Source organism: Peromyscus maniculatus, chromosome 3 (assembly GCF_049852395.1).
Source record: "Peromyscus maniculatus bairdii isolate BWxNUB_F1_BW_parent chromosome 3, HU_Pman_BW_mat_3.1, whole genome shotgun sequence".
Taxonomy (NCBI): Eukaryota; Metazoa; Chordata; class Mammalia; order Rodentia; family Cricetidae; genus Peromyscus; species Peromyscus maniculatus.
The window spans coordinates 46,021,073-46,048,918 of NC_134854.1; the positions used below are offsets into that span (position 1 = coordinate 46,021,073).

General features: G+C 38.5%; 1 protein-coding gene across 1 annotated transcript in view; it reads right to left on the bottom strand.

Moving 5' to 3' along the window:
• Cntnap2 (contactin associated protein 2) overlaps positions 1 to 27,846 on the bottom strand; it is a 2,081,518-nt gene that overhangs the window by 1,485,319 nt on the left and 568,353 nt on the right. The window contains exon 2 of the mRNA XM_042273149.2: positions 13,729 to 13,839. Coding sequence (XP_042129083.1) covers positions 13,729 to 13,839 — 111 coding nt within the window. The remainder of the gene's footprint in view (positions 1 to 13,728; positions 13,840 to 27,846) is intronic.

Genomic DNA, 27,846 nt, shown 5'->3' on the forward strand with positions numbered 1-27,846 from the left:
TCCTTTGCCTCTCATTTCTAGAAGACACATTCCAACAGCAGACTCCCTGGCCCTTTGACTCTTAGAAGCATTCCACCACTTCTTCCATGATGTGTCCTGAGCCTTAGGTGTAGGAGTTGTGTTGTGGATGTATCCATTATGTCTAGACTCCCCACAATTAATTGTTCTCTTTATCTTGGACAGTTACAGTGTTCTGTGGTGGGCTTCATCTGCTACTGAGAGCAGGTTCTTTGATAAAGGGTGAGAGCTACTAAGATGTGGGTATAAGGCTAAGTATTTAGAAGTCAGGAATAATTCTTGTCTAACAAAGTGGCAGTAATAGTTTCTCCTCTAAGACCCATTACCTCATTGGCCCCAGGTAGTTTGCTTAGTTTCCAGTAGAGTGAAGGATGTCTCTCCTGTTGAATGGGCCTTAAGTCCAATTAAATGGCTGTTGATTACAACTAAGATGAGTGCTACTATTGTATCTTTAGGAGTACCTTGCGGGGATGGTTATTGCTGTGGTTCATATGTATGGCAGCTGGGTAGGACTATTGCTTATTTCTCCTCTTTAGCAGCTTGTCATTGTATCTTTTGTCACTGTGAAAGGTAGTTCTTAGAGAGGAGATTTTCAAGTCAGATTCAGATGGAATCTTCATGTCTGAAAAAAGACTTCAGGGAAAATTGATGGAACTAGAAAGAATCATCCTGAGAGAGGTAACCCAGACCCAGAAAGACAAACATTATATGTACTCACTTAGAAGTGGACATTAGCTGTAAAGTAAAGGATAAGCATGCTACAATCCACAGACCCAGTGAGGCTAGGTAACATGGACGGCCCAGGGAGTGGGGGCTGTGGGGGAACACATGGATCTCCCTGGGAAGGAGAAATAGAAGAAATCTCATGGGTGGACTGGGAGCAGGTGGAAATGGGAACATGAGGGATTGGGCTGTAGTGGACTGTGACAGAGTACTGAAAGAGATGACTGGAAAAGGGGGTCATTTTAGGGTCAGGTAGAAAGCTGGAACAAGGGAAATTGCCAGAAATCTACAATGATAATCCCAGCTAAGATTCCTAGCAATAGTGGATATATAGCCTGAACTTGTCATCTCCTGTGATCATGGGATTGGGACACCAGTCCAGCCACATAACCTGATGACCTCTTACCTATAGTCTTTCCTGCCTAGGGATATGCTGGGGTAAGGGTGGCACAGATATTGGAGAAGTGGCCAACCTATAACTGGTCCAGGCTGAGACCCATGCTATGAGAGTGAGTCCACCTTTGACACTGCCTGGAGAGCCAGGACCCAGAGGCTGGTTGGTCCAGAGGCCTAGGATAGAACCAAAAACAACTGAAAGAAAAAAAATGTCAATGTAATGATGCCTAATGATATTCTGCTATACTTATAGATTGATGCCTAGCCCAATAGTCATGAGAGAGGCTTCATCCAGCAACTGGTGGAAACAGATACAGAGACCCACAGTCAAACATTAGACTGAGATTGGGGTATCCTGATGAAGAGAGAGAGGAAGGTTTGTAGGTGATAGAGGGGTCAAGGACATCACAAGAAAACCCACAGAATCAACCAACCTAATCTCAGGAGCTCACAGAGAATGAAATGACAACCAGGGAGCCTGCATGGGATTGACCTAGTTATGTAGCTTGGTCTTTTTATGGGACCCCTAACACTGGGTGCAGGGGATTTCTCTGACTCTTTTATTGGCATTCAGGACCTTATTCCTCATACTGGGTTGCCTTGCTCAGCCTTAATACAAGGCAAGGCGCTTAGTCTTACTACAACTTGATATGCCATGTTTTGTTGATATCTATGGGAGGTCTGCCCTTTTCTGAATAGAGACAGATGGAGTGGATCAGGGTAGTGAGGCAGAGAGCAAGGAGTTGGGGAGGGACTGCAAGGAGGGGAGGGAGGGAAACTGTGCTCAGGATATAAGATAAATATGTGAATACATAAACAAAAAAGAAAAAGGCCTTCAAGAAACATTATTTTATAATTACCTAAAATTATATATTATACAGATAAGTGTTTATGTATAGAAATAAACATCGCTTAAATGAAGTTATGCCATTTGGAGTTACAATGATTCCCCGAAGAACATTAGAGCATCTAGCAAAAACACAAGCAACGTGAGTGTGAAACTTCTTTTCAAGGTGTTTGTCAGGTGAGTGCAAGAGACTCCGAGAACAACACAGGTAGTGAATCTTTCCTTTGGTTGCTTCCTAGAGGTTGAAGTTAAGACTCTATTTCTGAAAACACCATGCACTTTGGCCAGTGTGATTCTTCAAGTTGCAGCCCTTTCAAACTAGTGGAGCATTTAGGACCATTCAACATGAGCTTCTCATATCCTGGCAGAAATGTCTTGAACTTTCTGGTCTCTGTGTCCTGGTAGTCTACTTTGCAGAAACTGGAAACAGATAGACCAGTCAGAGGGATAAATAGATGGACTGTGTTCTGTTACCCCAAAGCCTGATCGTGTTGAAGGTCTTATATATGCTTTGCTCACTCAGCATATGTTAGAGAGTCACCATTATTATTCTTTGGTTCCTGTTCATAACCATAAAACCATTTGTAGAATGCTAATACCAGGTTTCACATGCTGATTGCTCTACTTGTTACTTTAGGAATTTTTAAAATGATGATAATTATGTTTGCCATTTTTACTCATTCTTTGTTATAATCTGGATGTCAATTGGTCATGACAGTGACCCAGGTCATAAAATCATTTGTTAGGAACAAGAAAATATTAGCAGGTACACACAATTTTACAAATCATCTTTACATAGGATCAATGAGCATTTGAACATTCAAAATATTAGAGTAATATATAAAATATTAATATTCAATGTATTTGTTAAGTAATTCAGGAAATATTCATTGTGAACCAGCCATACATATAATATTGGGTTAAAGTGATTTGAGAATCTGAGAATTCTATTTTAAAATTAATATTTTGACATTGTATAAACAGTCACATAATAATTTTCCACTTCCCAAAGTAAGACAGCAATAAATACAAAATCTCTTATTACGGATAAAATTTACAATAAAAAAGAATAAAAAGGTAACTTTGAAATCATATAATTTTCACATATTTTGGAACAGATGAGAAGGGAAAATGCAATTTGTCAAAATGTCATTGGGTGAAGATTTTCATATAAATAGCTAGCTATTTTCTTGGCATAGTTGGAGTTACAGGCCAAACCATCAGGCACCTTGCCCAGGGAGGGCAGACATAGGAGTTACAGGAAAATTTGGCTACCGGGAGTAAATGTTCATACATGAAAGAATCTGGCAGGACTTTTACTCAGTTTCTCATTTCAGAGATAATTTGGAAACTGAACAAAGGTGAAATGTGTCTAATACTATCTCCTGGTGTAAAATAAGAATCTAAGTCCATATTGATAAATCTGTAAGATGCATTTATTCAATTATTTCAATGTCAGCAAGTATTTAAATACAGTTCTTTGCTAATTCAGTGTGAAGTTATCACATTACATACTATATACTAAACTAAAAAAAATTCTTTTCAGTTTTGAGCTTAAAGTAAAATTGCAAAGCACAATATCATGACTGAGAATTCATGATGTGGCACTGATTTAGATAATGAACTATTGTGTGATTTATGTACAGTAGTGGAAAGATCACAGCCCTTAGACTTTCAAAGATAGCAGCCATGATGCACACCATAACACAACGGTCCTCAGTCACTTACAGAGGTGCTTAGTGCCAAATATTCAAGTATTTATAATTTACTACAAAAATAGGAAAATAAATATTTCCTAAAAATAATTTACCAAAAAATTCATCCAATTATATTTCTCCAATTAATGCATTTACTTTGGTAAACTCCAAGTCATCACACCAATTATTAAAGAACATGTATAGCCAATTTTTTCAGTCATTATAGTAAACTCTGGAAATGTGATTATATGTTTACAGAAATTAAGTACACCCCATCTAAAGCCTTGCTGTGTGTACATTGTTTAACTGAAAGTTAAGGAAAAACCCTCCAAAGAAAAAGTGAATTCTACTGACCCTGAAAATCATTGTGGGATAAGAAGATCCCGATTCTCCAGAAAAGAATCAGGTAAAATAGTGTTAGTCCAGTTGATCTGATAGACAATATACATGTACATAGATATGTGTGTATATACAACTCTGTGTGTGTATGTATGTATGTATGTATGTATGTGTGTGTGTGTGTGTGTGTTCATAATTCACATGAGCCTCATTTAGTTTAGAAAGCAGCTCCATGGGACACAGTGAACATCCCAGTGTAGGCCTCTACAGAGAAAACAAAATCAAGGTACTAAGAGATGACAGTGGATAATAGCATATACCTCTCTTCCTGACATCCTGATTTCCATTCCTAGCACATATATTGGGTGGCTCACAATTACCTGTAACTCCATTTCAAGGTGACCCATGCCCCATTTTAACCTCTGAAGGCACTGAAATCATATGTACAAACACACACACACACACACACACACACACACACACACACACACACACACACATTTGTTTTAAATCTTAAGATAAAACAAGGCATTGAAACACTGGTATAATAAATATATCACTGTGGGAGAAAATTAGCAATATTATTGGCAAGTTACAAGGAAAGATCCCAGCCAAATATGAATCATTGACTGATTAATACACTTCCTAATTCTATGACCTTAAACAATTATTAGTGATGCAAATATTTCATGCATTACAATCTTACTTTTGAAAATTTCCCAGTGATGACAAAGTGCTAATTTGAGAATAAAGTAATCAAAAGGAAGTTTGGGGACATAGTCCAGTGGTGGAGCACTTTTTTCACATGTACCCTAAGTTCAATCCTCAGTACTTGGGGAAAAATGAGAAAGCATAAGTTAAAATTTACAATAAGAATTAGTTGGCTGCTCTCAGCTGGAAAGCTGAGTACAAGAGTAAAGATTTAAACACAACTCATACAGCTTGGAAGAAAATAAGTTGGCATCTATTACTTTCTATAATATCTGAAAATGCTTATTTTTTCTTGAGGATAATAGCATTAATAGATATACATTTCTACAAGCTCATATTTTCTGAAAAATCAAATTGAAATGACATTAATATAATAACAAGATAATTTGTGTATTGCTGAGATCATTTCTTTGATCAGAATTGAAATAAGTGAAAAGGATATTGAAAGAATCTTAAGTTTAATTCATAGTCCAATTATGCAAAAATCATTAAAACTACTTAAATTTTAAATTATATTTACATTCTAGCAATAACTTCTCGGGGAGGCATTTTTGTTGCAGTGATGTGTATTCCATTCACTCATTGACTTAAAAATTATTATTTATTGTATTGTTCTTAATAGTTGGGGGTAATTGCTGGGAAAAAGACTAATGTTTCCATGCAACACTAGTGTGTGTAGATTATTCCTTATAATTATCACAACAGCTCTGCCAATCAATATAAGTGACTCAATTTTAAAACATATGTGAGCAGACCTTCATGATTATCCCATAGCAATCACAGATTGTACTCGGTTTCAAAAGTTTCTGGTTTAGATGATAATCTATATAACAATCACAGAAATCAGTGAACTGAACTGTAGGGGATTTGTGCAATTTACCAATACCATGTTCCATCCATGGTTGGTTTGAACCACCCTCTTGCTACTGCTCAGCTGGGTTCACAGAAGGCAACAGTAGGTATATTCTGAAGGACACGTTAGGGATGAAGCATAGCTACCCAAAATAGGAATCTCAAATAGCTAAAAATTCTGCATTAAAAAAAAATCAGTTTTTCGAAATTTCTGCTTCAAAGATTCTACTCTGAAATGGCCAACAGTGAAGTTGAGCAACGAATTCTTACTAAATTCCCTCCTCCTCCAAATCCAACTCTCCTCTCACCCAATCCCTTTGCAGACCACCTATTGTAGCTTCCCCTCTTCTTTGTTCCCATCTCCAGTTGATCTCACAGATCTTTTACTCCAACTTTCATGCCCACTCACCCTCTTATTCTAGCCTCCAACTCCAGGAGGCATTCTCTGTAGGCACACCAATAAAACCTGCCAGACAAGCAAGTAGGGAAGCAAAACAGTTAGGAAGGCTTCAGCTCTGCACCCCTTCTCCTTCTCTTCCATACTCAATGCTCCAATCTCACCCCAAGCTCTGTAACAGACTACCTGTTGTGGCCTCTCATTACTTTCTGCCCCCATTTCCAGGGTTTCCCCAGTGTAACATCCTGGTTTCCTCCTTCCTATTGGACCCCTCCCAGCATACTTATATCGTATCCTTATTCCTTAGATTAGCTAGAAACACATTTTACCTGGAGTCCCAGTGGCAACACCTGTCTGGATCCCAGAAGAATTTCCTACCAAGCAATGCACAGCCACTGCACTCTCCTAAGAACCAAAAAAGGCAACAGAGACCAAGGAACCAAATACCCACGCAGCAAAGACCAGATCAGATATCAGCACCTAGAAATACAATCTTAAAACCAGATGCTTAGACAGCGGCATAAAAACACAAGCAATAACAGCCAAGACAATGTGTCTCTTATAGAGCCTAACTATCCTACCACAGCAGGCCCTGAATATTCCAGCATGGCTGCAGCACAAGAAAAAGACCTTAAGACAGCCTTCATGAATATGACAAAGGTCCTCAAAGAGGAAACTAATAATTCCTTTAAAGAAATCTATGACAAGACAAACAATGGAAGGAAATGAATGAAACAGTTAAAAACCTTAAAGTAAGTTTTATTCTATTACAATTGTTAGTTCCCACCTGCATCAGCCTTGCTCTGCCCCCAAGGAGGTTATACTATGACCTGCCATCAGGTGCCTTTCCACCTTTAGCTACGGGTCAGGCACACCCTTTAAAAGTGTTTGCCGCTGGGCAGTGGAGGTTCACACCTTTAATCCCAGCACTCAGGAGGCAGAGCCAGGAGGATCTCTGTGAGTTCAAGGCCAGCCTGGGCTACAGAGTGAGTTCCAGGAAGGGCACAAAGCTACACAGAGAAACCTTCTCTTGAAAAATCAAAAAACCAAAATAAATAAATAAATAGATAGATAAATAGATACATACATAAATAAAGTGTTTGCCAGGTTATACTTTGCTTTGCATCTAATATTCACATATGAGTGAGCATATACCACATCTGTCTTTCTGGGTCTGTGTTACCTCACTTAGGATGATTCTTTCTAGTTCCATCCATTTGCCTATATGTTTCATGATGATATTTTTTTTTTACTGCTGCATAATACTCTGTTGTATTAACATACCACATTTTCTCTATCCATTCTTCAGTTGAGGGGCATCTAAGTTGTTTCCAAGTTCTGGCTATTATGAATAATGCTACTATGAACATAGTTGAGCAAATGTCCTCGTGGTGTGGTTGGGCATCTTTTGGGTATATGCCCAAGAGTGGTATTGCTGGGTCTTGAGGTAGGTTGATTCCCAATTTTCTGAGATAACAACATACTGATTTCCAGAGTGGCTGTACCTAATTGCATTCTCACCAGTAGTGGAGGAGTGTTCCCCTTGCTCTGCATCCTCTCCAACATAGACTATCATCAGTGTTTTTGACCTTAGCCATTCCGACAGGTGTAAGATGGTATCAGACTTGTTTTGATTTGTATTTCCCTGATGGCTAAGGATGTTGAACACTTCCTTAAATGTCTTTCAGGCATTTGAGATTTTTCTGTTGAGAATTCTCTGTTTAGATCTGCATCCCATTTTTTAATTGGATTATTTGATATTTTGATGTCTAGTTTTTTTAGTTCATTATATATTTTTGAGATCAGCCCTCTGTCAGATGTGGGGTTGGTAAAGATCTTTTGCCACCTGTAGACTGCCTTTCAGGCTTCAATCCACAACCCCAGAATAGCTATGTAAAGAGGAGGACCCTAAGAGGGACATGCATAGATCTCCCCAAGAAGGGGACATGGTTAAGATCTCTTGGGTAAACTGGGAGGGGGAGCAGAGTAGAGGGGATGGGCAGTGGGAACATGAGGGTTCAAGAAGGACTAGTTGGGGGAGGGACAGAGAGGGAGAGTAATGAAAGAGGTATCTTGACAGTGAACCATTAAGGGAGGGATTAGGGAGAAATCTGGAGCTAGGGAAATCTCTAGGAACTCACAAGTAGGTCCCCAAGCTAAGACTCATAGCAATGGTGGAGAGAGTGCTTGAACTAGCCTTCCCCTGTACTCAGATTGGTGACTAACCTAATTGTCATCATAGAACCTACATCCAGTGTCTGATGAAAGCTGATTCAGAGACCCACAGCCAAGCACTTGACCAAGCTCCTGAAATTCAGTTAAAGAGAAGGAGGAAGGATTATGGGAGCAATGGGAGGGGGTCAGAATCATGATGAGAAAAAACACAGAGATAGTTGACCCAAGCTAGTGAGAGCTCATGGACTTTGGACTCACAGATGGGGAGCCTGCATGGGACAACACTAGACCCTCTGAATGTGGGTGATAGTTATGTGGCTGATGTGTTTGTGGGTCCCCTGGCAATGGGACCAGGATTTATCCTGGGTACATGAACTGGCTTTTTAGAGACCATTCCCTATGGAGGGATTCCTTGCTCAGCCTTGATGTGTGCGAGGAGGGGCGTGGTGGTAGAGGGACTTGGCCCTGCCCCAACTTGGTATTGCAGCCTATGTTGATTACCCAAGGGAGGCCTTACTTCCCATGAGGAGGGGTGGAGGTGGGGTGGGGGAGAAGGAGGTGGAAGAGGAGAAGGGGAGGTAAGGGGAAAAAGGATTGGTATGTACAATGAAAAAAAATTAAGAAGTGTTTGCCAGTTACAGTTCCCTCTCTTGCCTCTCTTCTCATTTCTCTTCTTGTTCTGTCTGTCTGTCTTCCTGCCTCCCTCTCTCATGTCCCTACTCCCAGACAGCCTTTCACTCTCCTCCTTCTTCCTCCCCCAACAAATCTTTTTGCACTAACTCTGTTGCCCTTGGCATGTTTGCTCAGTGGCATGCCTTGGCAGGTGCCCACTTTGCCTGTTTTAAACAAATATCCATTTAATGATGTGTTATTTTTTCTTTTACCTTATTATATTTTGTTCTAGTTTATTATTACCCCTTAGCAGACTGTTTTCTAATGAGAGGCAGAATGTGAGTGGATCCAAGTGGGAGGGGAGTTGGGGAGGGTCTAGGGGGAGTAAAAGGAGAGGAAACTGTGAGCATGATAAACAATGTGAGAAAAAAAAACCATTTCAATAAAGGGGGAAAAAGTAGAAAAGTATGGGAGCTGTAGAGGTGGACAGATGAGTAAAGCACTTGCCACACAGGGTGTGAACTCAGATCCCCAGCATTCACATACAAAGCTGGCCATGAGGCTATTGACTTTAAGCTCACCACTGAGGTGGTAGAGACAGGGGGTCCCTGAAAGCCCCTGGCCAGCTAGCCAATCACCAAGCAATAGGTTCAGTAGAAAGAACTGAAAAAGTACAAAATAAGTAAGGTTGAGAATGACTGAGTGAGACAATGCCAATTCCCCAAGTCCCCCAAATCTCCAGCCCTCTCATCTTCCTTTGTTTTCTTCCCACTTCTCACTTTGCTTTGCTTACCTATGGCCACTTGTGCTTTCTTGAGTCATTGCCTCACTTCTGAAATCCAACCCTATAGTCAAAAAGAGTTTGAAAGAGCAAGATGGGAGCTGATGCATTGACAGCGGGTGCTTTAAGAAGTGCTGAGGCCATCTATGCAGCTCAGGCTTAGACTGTCCTCTGCATGAGAGTGGACTCCCAGTAAAAGAACAAGCTTTGCTCCTCCCTTGTCCTTTTCACCTACTTGTCTGCTCCTAACACCTTTTGGCATCCAGTGGCACAGGGACTCTTAATTAGAAGCCTAGCACATGCTGGCTCCATGTTCTTAGGCTTCTCAGGCCTTAGAAACATGAGTCAAATAATTTTATTGTCTTAATAAATTCCCTAATCTCAAGTATTCTTTGTACCAGGAAAGCAAATACAACAACACCTCTAGCCAATCCTTTCTAATAAGATCACTACAAAAATCAAGAGATGTGTAGAACACATAAGAAAACATTCTGCTGTGAATCATTCAAAGGTTGGATTTTATGGTAACATTGGAAAGAGTTACATATGGAATTAATGTTGACTTATAATGATCCAGGGTTAGGAAAGCTTCCATGAGTTAGACATGAAGAGATAAATCATAACACAGGTCAGTAGACTAAGGTACTATTACAAGCATACCTACACTAAAAGTGGATTTACACGGGCTTTTATGGAGTCACAGACATATTTACCATTAAAGATCATATTTTACACATTTTGTTGTGTGTCTATCCTGATACCAAGGCTGCTCTAGATAGTTCTGGACTGTCAAATACAACAATTTGTATCAGTTCTGAAAATGTTTCACAGTCTGTTACCTAGCTGTGTATCCGTGTCTTCATTTGGGTTTTCTATGTATCCCTAAGCATTCAATATCTGAAGTGTATCTGGGAATATAATTTGAATGTATCCATGTCTTCATTTAGGTTTTCTAAGTATCCCTAAGCATTCAATATCTGAAGTGTATCTGGGAATATAATTTGAATAAGTAAGAAAAATTGAAGTTGATATTTATCAACATAATGCCAAATGGATTTTGTTTATTTCTGTTGCTGTGTAACTAGGCAAGTGACAGCCTGCTGTCTTTCTCTGGAACTACATGATTCTCTTTCAAGTACGTATACAGATGCATATCAAGTGATTCTCTCAACTAACAGGACAAAAATATAGTACCAACATTCACAATTTCATATATATACATAATATATATGTATATATAAATAAATATAGATAGAGAGATAGATACATAGATGTAGACTGATATCTATCTCTATATCATATATATACATATATATATATATATATATAATCTGGTAAACCCCAGGAGCCTTTTAAACCATTCTGGTGTGTGTGTGTGTGTGTGTTTGTGTGTGTGTGTGTGTGTGTGTGTGTGTGTGTGTGTGTGTGTGTGTGCTCGAATGCGTGTGCGCGTTCATGAGTTTATATCAACTTGACACAAGTTAGAGCCATTTGGGATGAAGGGCCCTCAAATGATAAAATGCTAGTACTAGACTGGCCTGTAGGCATACCTGTGTGGTATTTTTGTGATTGATGATTGATGTGGAAGCATCCAGCTCACTATGGGTAATACTATATTCAGGCTGGTGGTCCTGAATGCTATAAGAAAGCAGGATGAGTATGCAAGAGAAGTGAAGAAGCTGGTAAAATTAGTGCCCTCCATGGCTTCTGTTTCAGTTCCTGCCCTGACTTCCTCAGTGACAGACTGTTACCTGAAAGTATGAAATAACCTTTACTCTCCCCAAGTTACTTTTGGTCATGATGTTTCTTCATAGCAATAGAAATGCTACTAAAACAATATATCCCGCACACCTGTTTCTTTTACACACAAGAGACAGAGAGGCTATATAAATATGAATGATAATATGGAAAATTGTAACTGTGGGGCTGTGGCTATGAATATATGATTATGTAATTTGCAGCCCTTTGTAACTGGTTTATAGAAGAAAGTTGGAAAGTTAGGGATGGGTGGGCCAGAGTGATATAAGCAGAGCATCCCATTTTGATTGGGAGGAGAAGGAGGACCAGAACAACAGCAGAGCTGTGGACAGTGAAGTGCCAGCTCGTAAGTTTCCAGGGAGAGAAGCACTCTATATGAATTAGGATTAGAGAATTTTACATTCTGTCGAAAAATCTGGCTGCAATCTACTTGTGTCCTGAAAATGTGAATGATGTTTCATTCAGAAGAAATGGAGTAATTTGTCAGGGAAAGGAAATTCACTATAGCATAGTATTCCAGCTGGGTCATGGTTTCTGCTCACAGCTCTTGTTAAGGTTTATAGTGAAAAAGAATAGCAAGTGGAGCAGAAAAACATAAAATGTACAGATATGTTAGGAAAGTAGCAGGAGTGAGGTTAAATTTGTACAAGAAAGGGATAGAAACCAAAAAAATCCATAATTGCTAAAGAGATTGTATAATTACAGAGATAGTTCACACAATGCACTGTGCCAGGCTATAGAATGGTTACTTTTCACTGTTCTGAGCTCTGCAGGAAGAGAGGAGAAATATTTAAAACCATTCACATAAGAGAGGAAAGGAAAATAAGCAAGTTTAAAAATATAGAAAAGGCAAGTGTGAAAAGGCCACTGTATTTGTTAGGGAGATCAGTGCCATGAAGGAGAAACCTCACATTCTTCACTGGTGTTATGGTAAAGACACCCTAAGGGAAGACTCAACCAACTCAAGGATCCATCTTGTGAAAATGGAAATTTATTTGAAAGGAGAGAGCTTGGATAAAACCTTCCCATTTAAAGACAATCACCCACAGAAGTAATTTTCTAGCTTCACCAGCGGAGGCACAGGAGCCCCCAGAGTGTGGTGGTAAAGGTGCCGAGAACATTTCCAGCTTGCACACAGCTTGCTCGGATCATCACAGAATGCTGATATTGTGGATATACAAAGTGAAAGGGTTGGAGGATAAAGGAAGTTTGCAACAATAATCCAGAATGCTCCACAGAGCAAGCAAGGTGTGACAGGGCTGGGATCTCTGCAAGGATCCCTAAGAAGATGTTGCAAGAAGCTGCTTAGGTGAAGCTGAATTTAGTGGAAACCTAAGGATGTTGCAGATGTGGGAACTCATAGGATGCCTGCTGAGAAAATGAAGTGATCCAGTGCATTCTAAACACTAAACCTAAGGTTAATAGTAGGCCTAAGCCTAAGCCTGAGGCCAACTGCTACCTGAGATTCAGAATAGGAATGGAATACTCGGGCTATTGGAACACAGGTGAATTCATCAATATTTCCAGAGTCTGGAAATATACATGCAGAAAAACTTTTTATACACTTCTAAAAACAAAACTTCATTCTAAACACTTGGGAAATTCTCATCCTTTTTATCCCACATTTGCAACAGAAACCATGTACATCAATACACATAGAAAAAATCAGAATATTTATAATGTATTTTTACTTATATACTTAGATACTTATTGGGAGTCATTTAAAAAACAAAGAAAACAAAACAAAAAAATCATCTGATTTGGGCCGGGCGGTGGTGGCGCACGCCTTTAATCCCAGCACTTGGGAGGCAGAGGCAGGCGGATCTCTGTGAGTTCGAGGCCAGCCTGGGCTACCAAGTGAGTTCCAGGAAAGGCGCAAAGCTACACAGAGAAACCCTGTCTCGAAAAACCAAAAAAAAAAAAAAAAAAAAAAAAAAAAAAAAAAAAAAAGCCGGGCGTTGGTGGCGCACGCCTTTAATCCCAGCACTCGGGAGGCAGAGCCAGGTGGATCTCTGTGAGTTCGAGGCCAGCCTGGGCTACCAAGTGAGCTCCAGGAAAGGCGCAAAGCTACACAGAGAAACCCTGTCTCGAAAAACCAAAAAAAAAAAAAATCATCTGATTTGGTTAAGTACTTTTGGACCAAAAAGTATTTCTTTAAGAAAGAATGTTTGTGTTGTTTTCAACATATTTCCAGAGATGACTTCAAATGTCATACACATTGACTTACCTTGTTTCATTTGGAACACACACACACACACACACACACACACACACACACACACACGATATTTGTAGGTCATCTAGTTGGATTGACAATCATGAGTTTACATGATTGGTAATATTGGTTGTGTTAATGCATCTGTCAATGCTCAGTTCCAGGTGTGCCATGTTTCTAATCACAAAGGAATCAAGCGTCTCTTACCTCCTCGCTTGTTGATCTTGGCATAGCCAGGTGAATAGCTGCTGGACAGGGAGGAGGAGCTGCTGAAGGACGTGTGGTGAAGCCCAGAGATGAGCGGCTCATCACATTTTTCTGGAAAAGGAAGAGACAGCAAAAGCTAAGTTCATTCCAGTTCTTCAAAAAATGACTAGTTTGTGCTTGTTAACTTAACTACCAAGGGAATGGAGATGTGGCTAGGTTGTTAAGAGCACTTGCTGAGCCTGCAGAGGAGCCAGATTCAATGTCTAGTACTTGCATGGGGTGAGTCACAACCACCTCTAGCTACAGGTTCAGGAAATCTGATGCCCTTCATGGCAGGCACATGCATATGTACACACAAACACACACACACACACACACACACACACACACACACACACACAAACACACACACAAATTAAAATAACTAAAATAATTATTTAATATAGTACAGACTTTAAAATCCACCAAAAAAAAAAAAAAAACCTGACTCCACCAATGATCACAATTTACATATCTCAGTTGTACCCATTATGATAAACTACAGAAACAATTTAAACCACTGGAATGTAATAGCCTGAAGCAACAGCATTGCTCCAAGAGGACCACAACTCAAATTTGGACTTTAAGGATCACGGGTAGAATCGAGTTATTTCATGACTAGCTTTTGTACCTGGCATCATGTAGAAATGTTCGGAGACAGAAGATGGGAAACAAGGAAAGGCGAAGAAGTGAGGTTAGAAAGAAATCTAGTAAAAGCACCCAAAGCAAGAGAGTGGAAGTCGCTAATCAACATGTATTATTTCAGTTGTTTGGGATATGTAAAACCTGGAGATTAGATGCATCACATTGAGCCTACAGATGATAATACTGTCTTCGGTACCTAAATATTTGAGATAGAAGGTTGTGTGTTAAATGTTCTTACTAATGAAAAAAAGAAATAGCTGATCATAATGGAGAAAAAGAATAATAGCCAGCATGAAAGGATTACTATCTAAAATGTCACCAATTTCTGCCTTGAATTTATCTGTAGTACTATCTACTCATGGCTTTTACAATGCCATTAACATTTTTTTAAACATCATCTCTTCTTAGCTGTTTCCTCTTGGTTCCTTTCATGTATACTTCTTAATTTCCTAATTGATAAATTTTCCTAGTGTTCAGGACCCATCTCTTTGTTCTCCTCTTAGCCTATCCTCCCTCTGATAGAGTACATCCAGGGCTACACTTGTCCTCCTGGACTGTCCTAACCCCTGACCTCTCACCTCCAGGGCAGCAGACCTAATCCAAGGAGTCAGCAGCAACAGCTGTGGTCCTAAAAACTGCATAGCCCTCCTATTGACCATCTTGCTCCTTTAACATCTTCTGTCTCCACCAGAGAAAATGGATCCTCACAAAAATGTCACTATGAGTCTGGAGCTACTAAGAAAGGAATTTTTATTTTATAAACTTTATTATTAAAATTATTACAAGTAAAGTAAAAAATCACATTAAAATTAAGCTGACCCAAAGTCTCTACAACTCAATGAATTCCTACAGTTAGAATAGTCATTTGGAACAGAAGCTATGGAGCTTCACATTAAATTTTACACTTTCGGTATTGAATATATTTTATTTTCTTAGACACTATAAAAACAGAAGAAAAATTCATAACAGAATGAAAATTAGAAAACAATTAGCTTTATATCCTCTTTCATAACACCATGCTCATTCAGTTCTTCCTCATCCACTCACATATTATCAGAAAGAAAAAAATCAAAACAAAGTAAAAAAAAAACTACATAAACTATGTGCTCTCTCCAATGTGTAGAATGTAATTAAAATTACATGTGTCTATGTAAACAAATATACATATGGATCCAGTATAACATGAAGAAAAGAACAAGGAAGTCTATGTATAAATTTTGGCAATCAATATGGAATTTTTTACTTTATAGTATATTTTTGGGAAATAAGACTTTTAAAACAAATTTCCCATTTCAAACATTCTATACCTCTAAGCCATTGAAGAATGTAGTTGTATACATGTTCCATTTTCTCAGAAGTATTGAAGTATCCTTAAGAAAAGTAACAACATTCTCAGTAAAATATCTTCATTTTAACCTCAGGTATGTTTATACCTGATTAGTGAGATATAAATGTGAAGGCCTAGAACTTAACTTTACAGGCTCCATCTTAGGGAAAGGGCCACCATCTCAAACCACCTGCTGTACTCAGTTCCAGGAAGGACCAGAGCAGTATCCTTCTGCAGATATCCTGCCTGCAGTTTATGGCCCTTTAAAGATATCTAGATAATACTGCTGAACAGTCCAGATAATCCTGTTCAGCGGGTTGTGGTTCCCCGCCAAAAGTCTAACCCAATGATGTCAAATGTGGTTTTGCGCCCGAAGTCTAGACCAATGGTTTCAAAAAATCACCTTTCCCCTTCTACCCAATCCCAAGTTGCCAATTCCGGGTTTGTGTTTTGTCCCTATAAAAACCCTCTCCACCTGGGCTCGTGGTCGCTGCCACATTGCCTTCCATCTGTGGCTGTGCGGTGGCCCAGGTTGAACCTGAATGAAAGGGCCCTTATGTGCTTGTATTGGAAACCGGCTCCTTGGTGGTGTCTGGGGCTTTCACGAAACAGGTACAACAAAATAACCGTTCATTGCTTCAGTATCCCTGGTGACTCAACTCCACCAAGGTGAATGTTCAAGGCAAAGTCAGGGGATGCTCTGGCATCTGCTTATGATCACTTGGAATGAGGTCTAAAAACCTCAGAGCCTACAGTGGCTGCCTCACCTTCTTCTTTACCACTGTCTAGACACAATGACTCTGTCCTCTTCCTTCAGTGGCAAGCCACCTCCTGCTAGGAGACTTCACATTTGCTATTCCAAATGTTCCCGGTGTGAGATCCTTTCCCAGGCCTGTGAGATGGCAGAGCTGCCCCCTGCTGTCTCCTCAGTGCTCTATCCCTGCCCTGCTGTCCTTCCCAGCACTTAGCACTAACAGACTTTTCATGCATTACATTGCTCAGCTGACTTTCTCTTCTATCAAGTTTGTGGTCCTCATGGGAATGAAGTCTTTGATGGTTTTTGAGTTTATCTGAAAGATTGAGAGGTAAACTACAAGATAGTAGAGAACTTCTTTTCAAAAAGATGTTTTTTAATTCCTAAACAAATGCTCACATTACCTAGGGTTTTGTTTAATAAGGTGGGGAATCAAACAACACTTTCCTGAATGGTTTTCACATCTCAAGCTTATAAACAGAAAGAAAAAAAAAACTTTAACAGTAGAGAAAATGCACTAGTTTTGTTGGGATCTCACTGAAGTGTAGTTAAATCCCTACAGGCACTGAGGAATGAATCATCGTGTACTGCTTCACCATTCAAGTGTTTAAAAATTAGAAGTGAAAGTGAACAAACCTGCTCACAACATGTTGTCTTGTTTTTCTTAGTTATTCTCTAAGTTCCTCTGGGACTCTGACAGGTGTGCATGATTAAATTCCCCAGAAAATTCAATGTAAAGATTGAAAAGATGAACATAAAATATGTGTTAAAAGAGATGAGTTCACAGTCTATACTAAGTGAGCAGATTTTATGTTTATGGTTACAATATATTATTAAATTTACCTGCGAGAAGGCAGAGATGCATTTTTTTCCTAGTTTTAATTCCTTGACTCTAATTTTAAATCGGTTTTGGCATAGCTCCTGCATCTAACCTGAAAGTGCTCCTCCTGATGATCTCCTCATGTGGAAAATGTGCCAACATGCATGCTGTGTCAGTACGTGCCTTTAAACTGGAGTTAGGCAGGGTGCTGTGGTAAGCATGGCAGAGCCGCCGAAGGGGAAGAGGCAATGTTTTCCCCTCAGAGTGCTAAGGCACCATGACAAGAATTAGACCAATAACCACATGGAGTTGGTGATTAGCACTGAGGAGGAATGAGGGTCAAGGGCTCGATTTGGGTGGGGGAAGGGCAGCTGCTGTTTTAGGATGTTTTGTCAAGGAAAGTCTCTTCGATAAAGAAACATCAGAGTATTTATTGATAAGGAGATGAGAAGTTGTGGCATAGAAAAATCATCAGCACTGTGCTGGAAGGACCGTTTCTAGTCCAAGCTTCATATATCTGACAACAGTAAGTGATAGGTTTCTTGAAAGAAAGTATTTAATAAGTCAATATATATTTACATTGATGAAAATACAATGATATATACAATAATCCCTTAATGATATCTTAGCTAATGCAATTAAAATAAAAAAGTATACTTTTAAAGTCTAAAAAACTGATATTGTAGCAATTGATTTTAATACCAAATATGTTTTGTTAATTGGAAATCATTTAAGCTACATTTTAAAATTTAAAAAGTCAACTAAAAATCATATAATTCTCATTCTAATTATGGAAGTTGGAATAAGAAAAATAAGAGTTTATGTATAAACGGTATTATGTTAATGTTAACTGTAGAATGGTCACAATTTAAGCTTTGGCAATCTCACATTTTCCTTAATTCAAATACAACATACAACTTCAGCATTACATAAAACTATTACATTTACTGTGTTTTTTCCTAGATGACACTAATTACAAATATTGTTGGTGTCTTACTTCTGACTTATGCAGTTGTAAACACATCATGCAATAAAGTCTATTTATCCCATTTTTCATAAATGCATAGTAGATAAGCCTATATAAAACTACTAAACACACAACACAAAAATAATATTTAATAATATAATTTGGTGTTGACTAGAATGTAATCAGTTACTAGAAATCTTGAGATGAGTGGTCCTTTAGTTTCATCTCACTTAGAAGTATGTGACCTGGGCCAGAGTGATGGCTGTGTGGTTAAGAGTACTGGCTGTTCTCCCAGAAAACCCAGGTTCAATTCCTAGCACCCACATGGCAGCTCACAACTGTCTAAACTCCAGTTCCTTGGGATCTGACACCTTCACACAAAAGCACATTAAATAAAGCTAAGTAAATTATTTAAAAAAAAATGAACCGTGGGATCATGAATATGTCAGTTCATCCCTTTTCTAATATCCAACATAATAATGAAGGAATTTAGCTAAGTTTCTGTGAAGCCAAGAAAATGTTGAGAATTTCCAGTATAGAACACTGACCCACAGGTCAGCTCCAAGCCTGCCTGAGTTCTTTTCTAAGAAGTGTTACTAGGACACAGCTTTAATTGGTGAGGTGGTATCCATGGCTTCTTCCACAGAGCCACAGAAAGTTTCAGTACAGACCATTCGACCTGTGAAGCTGAAATCTTGACTGTCTGACTAGTTTAACACCGACTCAGGCATTCAGAAGAGGAATGACTAGTGACCACTTAAAATGCCCAGAAAGAATAAAGTCTGAAGAACTGGAAAACTATAGATAGGTGGAAAGAAGGGTAGAAGATTCTAAAAAAAAAAAAAAAAAGAAAGAAAGGAAAAGAAACAGCTTAAGCATCATCAGAAGTCACAGTGGGTGTGAAATTCCCCCTTGATTGCTGTAGTTACACTCGTGCCTGTGTATATTGCCATACTGCCTGTTATGATGAACCGTCTGTTTTTATTCTGATTGCAATAATGATTAAGACATATGGCAACTTCTAAAAGCTTGGCTTGCCTATTAGGCTAAAGTGTGTATTTCAATGTAGTAGTTATGAAACACTAGGGCATCCAGAAAACCCTAGAGAAGGTGAGCATCTTAATAGAGTAATGAATAAAGGTAGAGGGAGGTCTAGGTAATCCACTACTGCAGTTCCTGTGCATGGATGCATTCCAGTTCTGCATTCATGTAGCCATTGCAAATATTTCAATTCCAGGGTGCTTTCTTTCCAGGAAACCTTGGATGAAAACTAGAGGAGCAGATGGGCCTTGAGTTTTATTTTCATACAATTTCAGTCAATCAGGAAGGCAGAACAGCTATAAGAATGCAGTACTAACTCAGGATGAAATGGAGGAAATAGCTGGCTGACAGATAAGAAGTAGATTTGCCTTTTAATGGCTGAGCATGCTCTCTGTTATCAAGAGTCACAGGAAGAAGTTGGCAAAGGCCAGCCACACTAGAACACTTTAAAGTATAAAGGATGGGACGCTAGAACCAAGTAGGGCTTTCTGGACAGTGAGCATCTCATTTGCATATAGGGAAGAAATTCACTTGGAGAGGTATGTTCTTATTGGAAAGCATCTCCCAGCATTCTCCATGTGTCCTAAGTCTACATCTCAGGGTGAAGCTATGGCAGCCCCATCTACACCATTACACTGCAGTGGGTTTTATGAAAGCTCCTCCCTAGTCAGGAGACATTGAAGAATTCTTAGCTAGGCCTCTTGATAGCTCATATTCTACCTCCCGTTACCAGGCTCCTGCCTTACTCTGTAAGATCGAAACTGTCTTGAATTCCGCAATGAACCATGTGCTCATTTTGCTTCTTGGTTTTCTTAGTAGGATTACCATTCTATTAGGAGTCTTCTGTCTTTGATGTTTATCAAGCTCTGCAATACTTTTCCAGGGCTTCAGCATTACATTTTGCTCACTGTTTCTGATTCTTGCTGTGCTGTCTTTTTGTTCACCAACCTCTATATGCACTTGCTTAATGCTTCCTGTGCCCTTTCTGTCAGTTGCTGTGTTTTGGGCTGGTATATTTGCCTACACCCATTGCTACAACGACAGTGGCAAATACTAGGGACAAATGAAGTATGATTTTTAATGGACTCTGATGGACCTTTTCAGGATTTGGATGAAAAGAAAACTGAAGCCATGGTCCATGTACTTTCCTTAGTAATCACTGAGATTATTTCAAACTTTCAAAGATTTTTTAAAATAAACTATTAGTAGGATTAAACTGCTAAGAGAAGACTTGGACAGGACCTATTATATAGTTTAGAGATTTTATTCACATGAATATAAGTCCTTGTTTTTGTCCATCTCTTTTTTAGAAAGAAGGAAGGGAAGACAGGAGAAAGAGAGAGAGGAAGGAAGTGAAAGAGAGATTTTCTTATAGCTATGACATGCCTACTATTTTTATTCCATAAACTTGAGCAGCTGGTTGAACACATATTTCACTGTGGCACATTCAGAAGCTTGATATTTTTGTCTTATTTTCTTGACATACATTATTTGACTAGGCATTGTTTATTCACCTCAAAGTCTTGCTAACTTTAGCACTATATTATAATACAAAACATACTTACCTCCTTCATTCCCTGTGTCCTTGTGAAACTCTCATCCCCAAAGAACTTTTCTGGTGTATAATTATACCTAGAGGCCAAAACTTGGTGAAGTTTAATCTACAATTTATATTATCTTTTTTTTTAAGTTTTGCATTTTCCTTAAAAATGTGTAGGTTTTGCAACAAATAAAATATTCTTTTATTTCACTATATCTTTTAAAAAGATTAATTCCTTTATTCCTTTTTAATTGTGTGTGTGTGTGTGTGTGTGTGTGTGTGTGTGTGTGTGTGTGTGTGTGAGTGTTTTGTGTGTGCATGTGCCTGGAAGTGTTTCTGGTGGCCAGAGGAGAGCATCCTATCCTCTGGAGCTGGAGTCATAGGCAGTTGCCCAACATAGTTCTGGAAACTGAACCCAGGTTTTATACAAGAACAGTACTTTCTTTCAACTACTAAACCATCTCTCTAGTTCCTTTCTTCAGTATTTCTATGGTTTACTTTAAATACTGAGGTAATCAGACAAACTGGCACTTTGGTTTGTTTGTTAACACTGTGTGGTAGGTATCTTTTTAGATCGGTGTGGCGGTTTGAATAGGAATACAGCTAATATATTTTATGAAGATGCTTGTTTATTAGAGAATGGATCTACATGAGAGGGATTAGGAGGTGCAGCCTTGTTTGAGTAGTAGTGGCCTTGTTGGAGGAAGTGTGTCACCGGTGGTGGGCAGTGTGTCACCAGTGGTAGATTTTCAAAGCCTAAGCCAGCCCCATTGTCTTTCTCTTCCTGCTGCCTGTTGATCCAGATGTAGACCTCTCAGCTACTACTCAGGCACCATGTCTGCCTGCATGCTGCCATGTTTTCTGTCTTGATGAGAATGGACTAAACCTCTGAAACTATAAGCAAACACCAACAAAATACTTTCTTTTATAAGAGTTACTGTGGTCATGTTGTCTCTTCACTGCAATAGAACACTGACTAAGAACTACTCATGACTTTGAAGATAACAATAGTTATTTGTATAACCACAGCAGTGGAAAGAAATGCTCCTTAAGTTTTTAGTTCTTGTTACATGAATTTGAGGAACTTACTTAAAGCCATGATATGTACTGTCTCCTTAATTTCCCACTTTTTAAAAGGGACGTTTCCAGTTTTTAGTCAATTCTATGATTTCTATTTTAAATCACAGGAATTGAAAAGCAAAAGGTTAAACAATAGGATAGAGGTACTAGGAAAATGTTTGTCCTCCTTCAGGTCAAGGCAATGTTGCTTTCTATTCAATCTGCTCTTATCCACGTATTATTTCCACCCTGTTCCCCACCACAAGCCCCCATCTATAGAGATGATATATCAACCTCAAGGATGTTTGCTCCCCCATCTCTAGTCTGGCTTGCTTTTTGTCCCTGGAAATAAGATCAATTTGTTTCCTCTTCTATAAAATTTCATACAAAGCTGATGAATATTCTCATCCCCACAACAGTAGTTTTCATGGCTTTTCTTCATGTGTAAATACTCATATTCACTGCCACTTTTAATAAAAGAGACACTTATGTTTATATATGTGTATTAATAACATCTAAAATATACATCTGTTCATTATCACAAAAATGATTATCACTCTGGATACATACATTTTTACAGAGTGATCTGTCACATAAATTCCAATGAAGATATTGCTGAATTTTAATATATTTCATAATACACAGAGAATTTTTATCATTTGTATTGAATTCTTCATTGCATAGTTAACTTCTTTGGACAGAAAATGCAAGTATCAAATCATTATTAAAACATAAAACTCGATTGAAAATTAATTCTCAATAAAATCTATGTAGGAATGAAATTTGGGGCCAGGAATGACTCAGCAGTTATGAGCACTTGTAATTCATTCAGAAGACCTAAGTTTGATTTCCGGAGCACACATGACAGATCGTAATCCCTTGTAAGTTTAGGTGATCTGATACCATCTTCTTTCTATCTGTCATGGGCTACTGCATGCATGTGGTGCACATAAACTCACACAGGCACAAATACAGTCTAGTTTTATGTCAAGTTGACACAATATAGAGTCATCAAAGAGGAATGAATCTCAATGAAGTAAATATCTTCATAAGATTGGGCTGTAGGCAAGTCTGTAGGGCATTTTCTTAATTAGTTATTCATAGTGAAGGGCCCAGTCAGGGCATTCCTGGGCTGGTAGTACTGGTTTCTTTAAGAAAGCAAGCTGAGTAAGCCAAGCAAACTAGTAGGCAGCACTCCATGGTCTCTGCATCAGCTCCTGTCTCCAGGTTTCTGTCCTGCATAAGTTCCTCATTGTTTTGATGATGAACTGTTATGTGGAATAATGAACAAAATAAGCACTTTGCTCCCCTAGTTGCTTTTGGTAATTGTGTTTCATCAAAGCAATAGTGACCCTAACTAACACACACACATACACATAAAATAATAATAATAATAAACAATGGGTGTGTTTTTGCATGCCACAGTAGAAAACAACTTTGTAGAGACAGTGGCCAAAAAGAGAAGTTCAATTGTGTTTTGTCATGTGCTAATTTAGTAGAACTCAACTAGGAACTAAGAGCATATACTTGCCATGCAATGAAACATATAAAGTTGCTTTCCTCAGTTAAACAAAAATCCACTCCCTCCCCTCTTTTACTTTTCACTGAATCTTCCCTATTTCTTGGCCGACAAAGCTGATTGCACATAATTATTAATTTTGTTTTAATATATTTTAATTTTTCTTTGAGAACTTTATGTGTACCTAGATTTTTGATTCACCCCCACTACCTCCTTCTGCTTCTTCCTAGACACCTCACATTCCCTTCCCAACTTCAAGTCATTTCTCAAAGCACAGTGAATCCAATTTATGCTGTCTGTACCCTCATACATATGGGGCAATTCAATGGAGCAAGGGCAACACACCTAGGACCACATCCCTGAAGAAACAGACTCTCCCTTCCCCATCGAACATCATCTGCCAAGAGTGTCTCTGCTAGTGCTGGGGCTACAGGAGTTCTTTGCACATCCACAATGGAATTGTGACTGCTGGAGATTATGCACCCTCATGCAAGCAACTACTGCTTCTTTGAGTTCTTGCATGCAACAGCCATGAATGCCCAGAAAATACTATTTCACAGCACTCTCCCCAACTTCTGATTCTTACAGTCTTTCTCCCCTCTTTTCTGCAATGATCAACTAAATAGATGTGATACAGATGTTATATTTTTGGCAGAGCACTCCATACTTGTTTTTTTTTTGTTGTTGTTGTTGTTGAGTTTCCATTCCACAGAGTAAAAACCAATGAATGCCTTATTCATTTTAGTACTGTAGAACCTCAATGAGGCAACCTTCTCTACTTCAAACTCACCATTTCCAATTTGGATCATGTATTAATGGTAGAAATCATTAAAGTTAAATTAGTAGATAAAAATATGAATATCAATTATTTATGGAGTACTTTTGTGACAAGAAATATTAACTAATATTTTAAGTAGATTTTTAAAAATGAATTATGACCATAATTGGTTGGGATAGGTATTATTACCATTTCCAAGACAAAGCTTAAGATTTACTACTACAAGATATTAGAGTCACCACAAAACCTTAGTTATATCTGGTTATAAATTCTGTGCTTTTAAGGACCTTTCAAGGATACACCATCTCTTACCTCACCTCAGTTAAAACTCATACCTGTTGTACTGGATTTGGGAGCTATGCTGACCTCCTACTAATGTTGAAACTAACAAATAAATTCTTCCCACACCTAATTTTCATCTGATTTAAGATAATGTCCTTTATAATAACATCACATCTATTCTACTATCTTCTATGTCATATAAGACCCACTTCTTTCAACTCAAAAAGGTTCTAACAGTTTTAAATAGGTGTTCTCAAAGAGACTCATGCATAATCAGTCACTCACGAGCTATGCGGCTCAGTAAAGTACATGCATGTCATCCTGTTTGTCCATTCAATACATATTTCTTGGGGACTTCTTCCTACTTTGATCTTTATCTCTTTATAATGTATTCTCTTCACAGTTGCCAAATGGACCTTTTATAAATGGAGATCAGATTAAGGCCTTACTGGACAGCCTCCTGCTTGCCTCCCAACTCAATGAATATGAAATGCAGTCTCCACTAGGACTCTGGGTGGTCCAGTCTTGCAATAACTCTAGGAATGTTTTATTTTCTTCCTCTTTCTGGATGATTAAACTGCAGTTTCTCTTTCCTTTCTCTTTTTATAATACCTTTTGTCTTGTGAGCTATTTTCCCCCAAGTAGAACTCCCTTCATTGGGTGCCTGGCTCCTTTTTTGATTCCAGGTCAGACATCAGCTTTTTGACCCATTCCACTGAAGTCATCAATTCAACTTGCATGTTCACACTTTGTAGATAGTACTTGCTATGGTATCATACTGCCTCGTGTTTTTCCTGGTATTAATTGAAATCTGAAATGATCTATTTGCTATCAGATTCGTATTTTTGCTTTTTTTGCTGTGAGAGTGGGGACTGTGACTGATTTTGTGTCCACTCTTGCCAGAGCCTCACAGCTGGACAAGAAGCATGAGCTCTGTACTTACTGAGTCGATCCAGCAGTGGGAATAATTCCATCTGAAACTGTGCACTGCAAACACTATCTAGTTTTGGATATTGAGGCATATTCAACTTTTCCATTTTAACTCCTAAAAGACAGTTCATTTTTTTTACTTTCCAATAAAAATCTACATTACTGGGCAGACATTCTTTCACCTCTGTACGGACTTCCCCCACTCTTTTCCCATAAGGAAGACTGTTGTTATGAACTTTACCAACTTAAAAATTTGGACACATTATATACAATAGAATATGAAGGGGAAAGAGTCAATATTTTGGCTTTAAATCTAGATTAGTTCATACTAATTTTATTTTACTCTCCAATAGTCATATAGTTATGTTCAGAAGCAAATGCAAATGTGGTACGGCTAAAAACCCAGGCACACTTGCATAACTATCTGCTGTAAATCAAAAAGGAAATTGTCCAGTCGGCATGTACCAAGGGCGAATTACTTGGAGACATAGTTCAAATTCTGCTGGACATTTAGCAGATGTACTACATTTCTGACAGATGGTGCAACAGATGAATCCATTTCAAATTATCCACTAAACTGTGATATATACTCGAGAAGAAGTACATTTGTGAGACTTTTCAAAGTAAGCTAAGCTTTTATCTCCATTAAATTGACTTTCTTATTTTTATATAACTAAATTCTATAGCATGAAATCATAAAGACCTTGTTTCTTCCATTTCTTAGATCTGGAATTGTTTTTGAGATTTTATTTCTGATCACACTATCCTAAAAGGAAATAGTGTAAAAAATGAAACTTGAGTGTTCAAGCCAGAGAGAAATTGTAAATTGTAATCTCTAATGGATGGTGGTGATACTAGTTTACATCTCTCTCTCTCTCTCTCTCTCTCTCTCTCTCTCTCTCTCTCTCTCTCTCTCTCTCTCTCTCTGTAGTTGTGCACATGTGGATGTCAAAGGAAAACCTTGGAAATTGGTCTTCATCTTTCACCTCATTTGAGATGGGGTCTTTTGTTTTCTGTTGCATATAAAAGAGTAGGCAGTCTTCGGACTGGAGGAAATAATCCTATCTTTTCCCATCTCACTGTAGGGATGCTGAGATTGCACTCTCACAACATGTCCATCTTTATGTGGGGTTTGCAGATGGAACTCAGGTCACCACACTTGCAGTAAGGGCTTTACCCACTAAGCCACTTCCCTGACTCTATCTAGAAGTTTAAAGAAACAAATAATTAGAAACTGTCGTGGTCAACTGCAATATAGGAAAATGGTCTTGAGTACTCTTAAAGTTTGGGTGGATAATTTTTATTAACTGGTTGATCAAAGAAGAGTATTTTATAATAAGAAGCTCTGTTCTGGTGTATTCCTGAACATTTTACTCTTCTTCTGTCTTTAACTGACTGAACTACTCTAGAGAAATATCTTTCAGTGTTCTTGTCTTCGGTCATTGTTGTTAGGTCACATGCTCAGTAAGGTGCAAAGTGAAAAGTGGGGAACTATACAGTGGTAAGAGTGAAGCTGTAGGAGCATATTTAATTAACTGCCAATGTGTGATACAAGTCTAAAAATTAGTCTATGAGATCAGTTCTGCAAAAGCTATGCTCATAGTTTAAAAAGCTGACTGAAATATATGCTCTTCAAAATGCTACTTATGTGGTCTTTCATTAATTAAATCTTTGCTGATCTCTAATTTATTCTGCTTTCTACAGTTTCGAAATATCCTTCAAGTTATATTAAGTTGAAATATGAAAAAAACGAGTTATATTAAGGATAAATATCCAATGGTGCTAGGTGGAAGGATGATATGTATTTGTCAATTTCCTTGATGATTGCTGACTGCCTAATGTGGTGGGTAACAGTGACCATTCATTTATAATGAATTTTAAAATTCTAAAGTACTTCAGATAATGGTTACTATTTCATGGAAAATGAAGCAGGAGAGAAAGACAAGGGTTTGGAGTGGGTTGTTAATGTCATTCAATTAGTGACCCAGGAAGACCTCTTGGGTAGGGGAGCTTTTCAGCAGAAGCTTCATGAAGAAGGAACAAGGCTGGGATAAGCAGCACACACAAGGAAAGAGGTCTGAGAGGAGGGCACGTATGAGAGTGCTGCTGAGGGCACAGAGACTGAAGGGGTGTGTAGGGTTGGAAGTCTGTGACAATGGAATATTGGATGTGTTCCATTAATTACAGAGAAGAAGAATGTTAAATATATTACAAAGGAAGTGAAAGTTTAATGCAAGAAGCATTCTTTTTCTAACTAGAAATCATTCTAATTTCCCAGTAAACAGTGTCATTTAAGGCCACAAATCTAAGAAATCCACAACATTGTAGCCACATGGTAAAGTCATTGGATATGGTATCTACAGACAATGGGCCCTTGGATGGCCATGCAAATTAGAAGTAGTATGTACCTGAACATC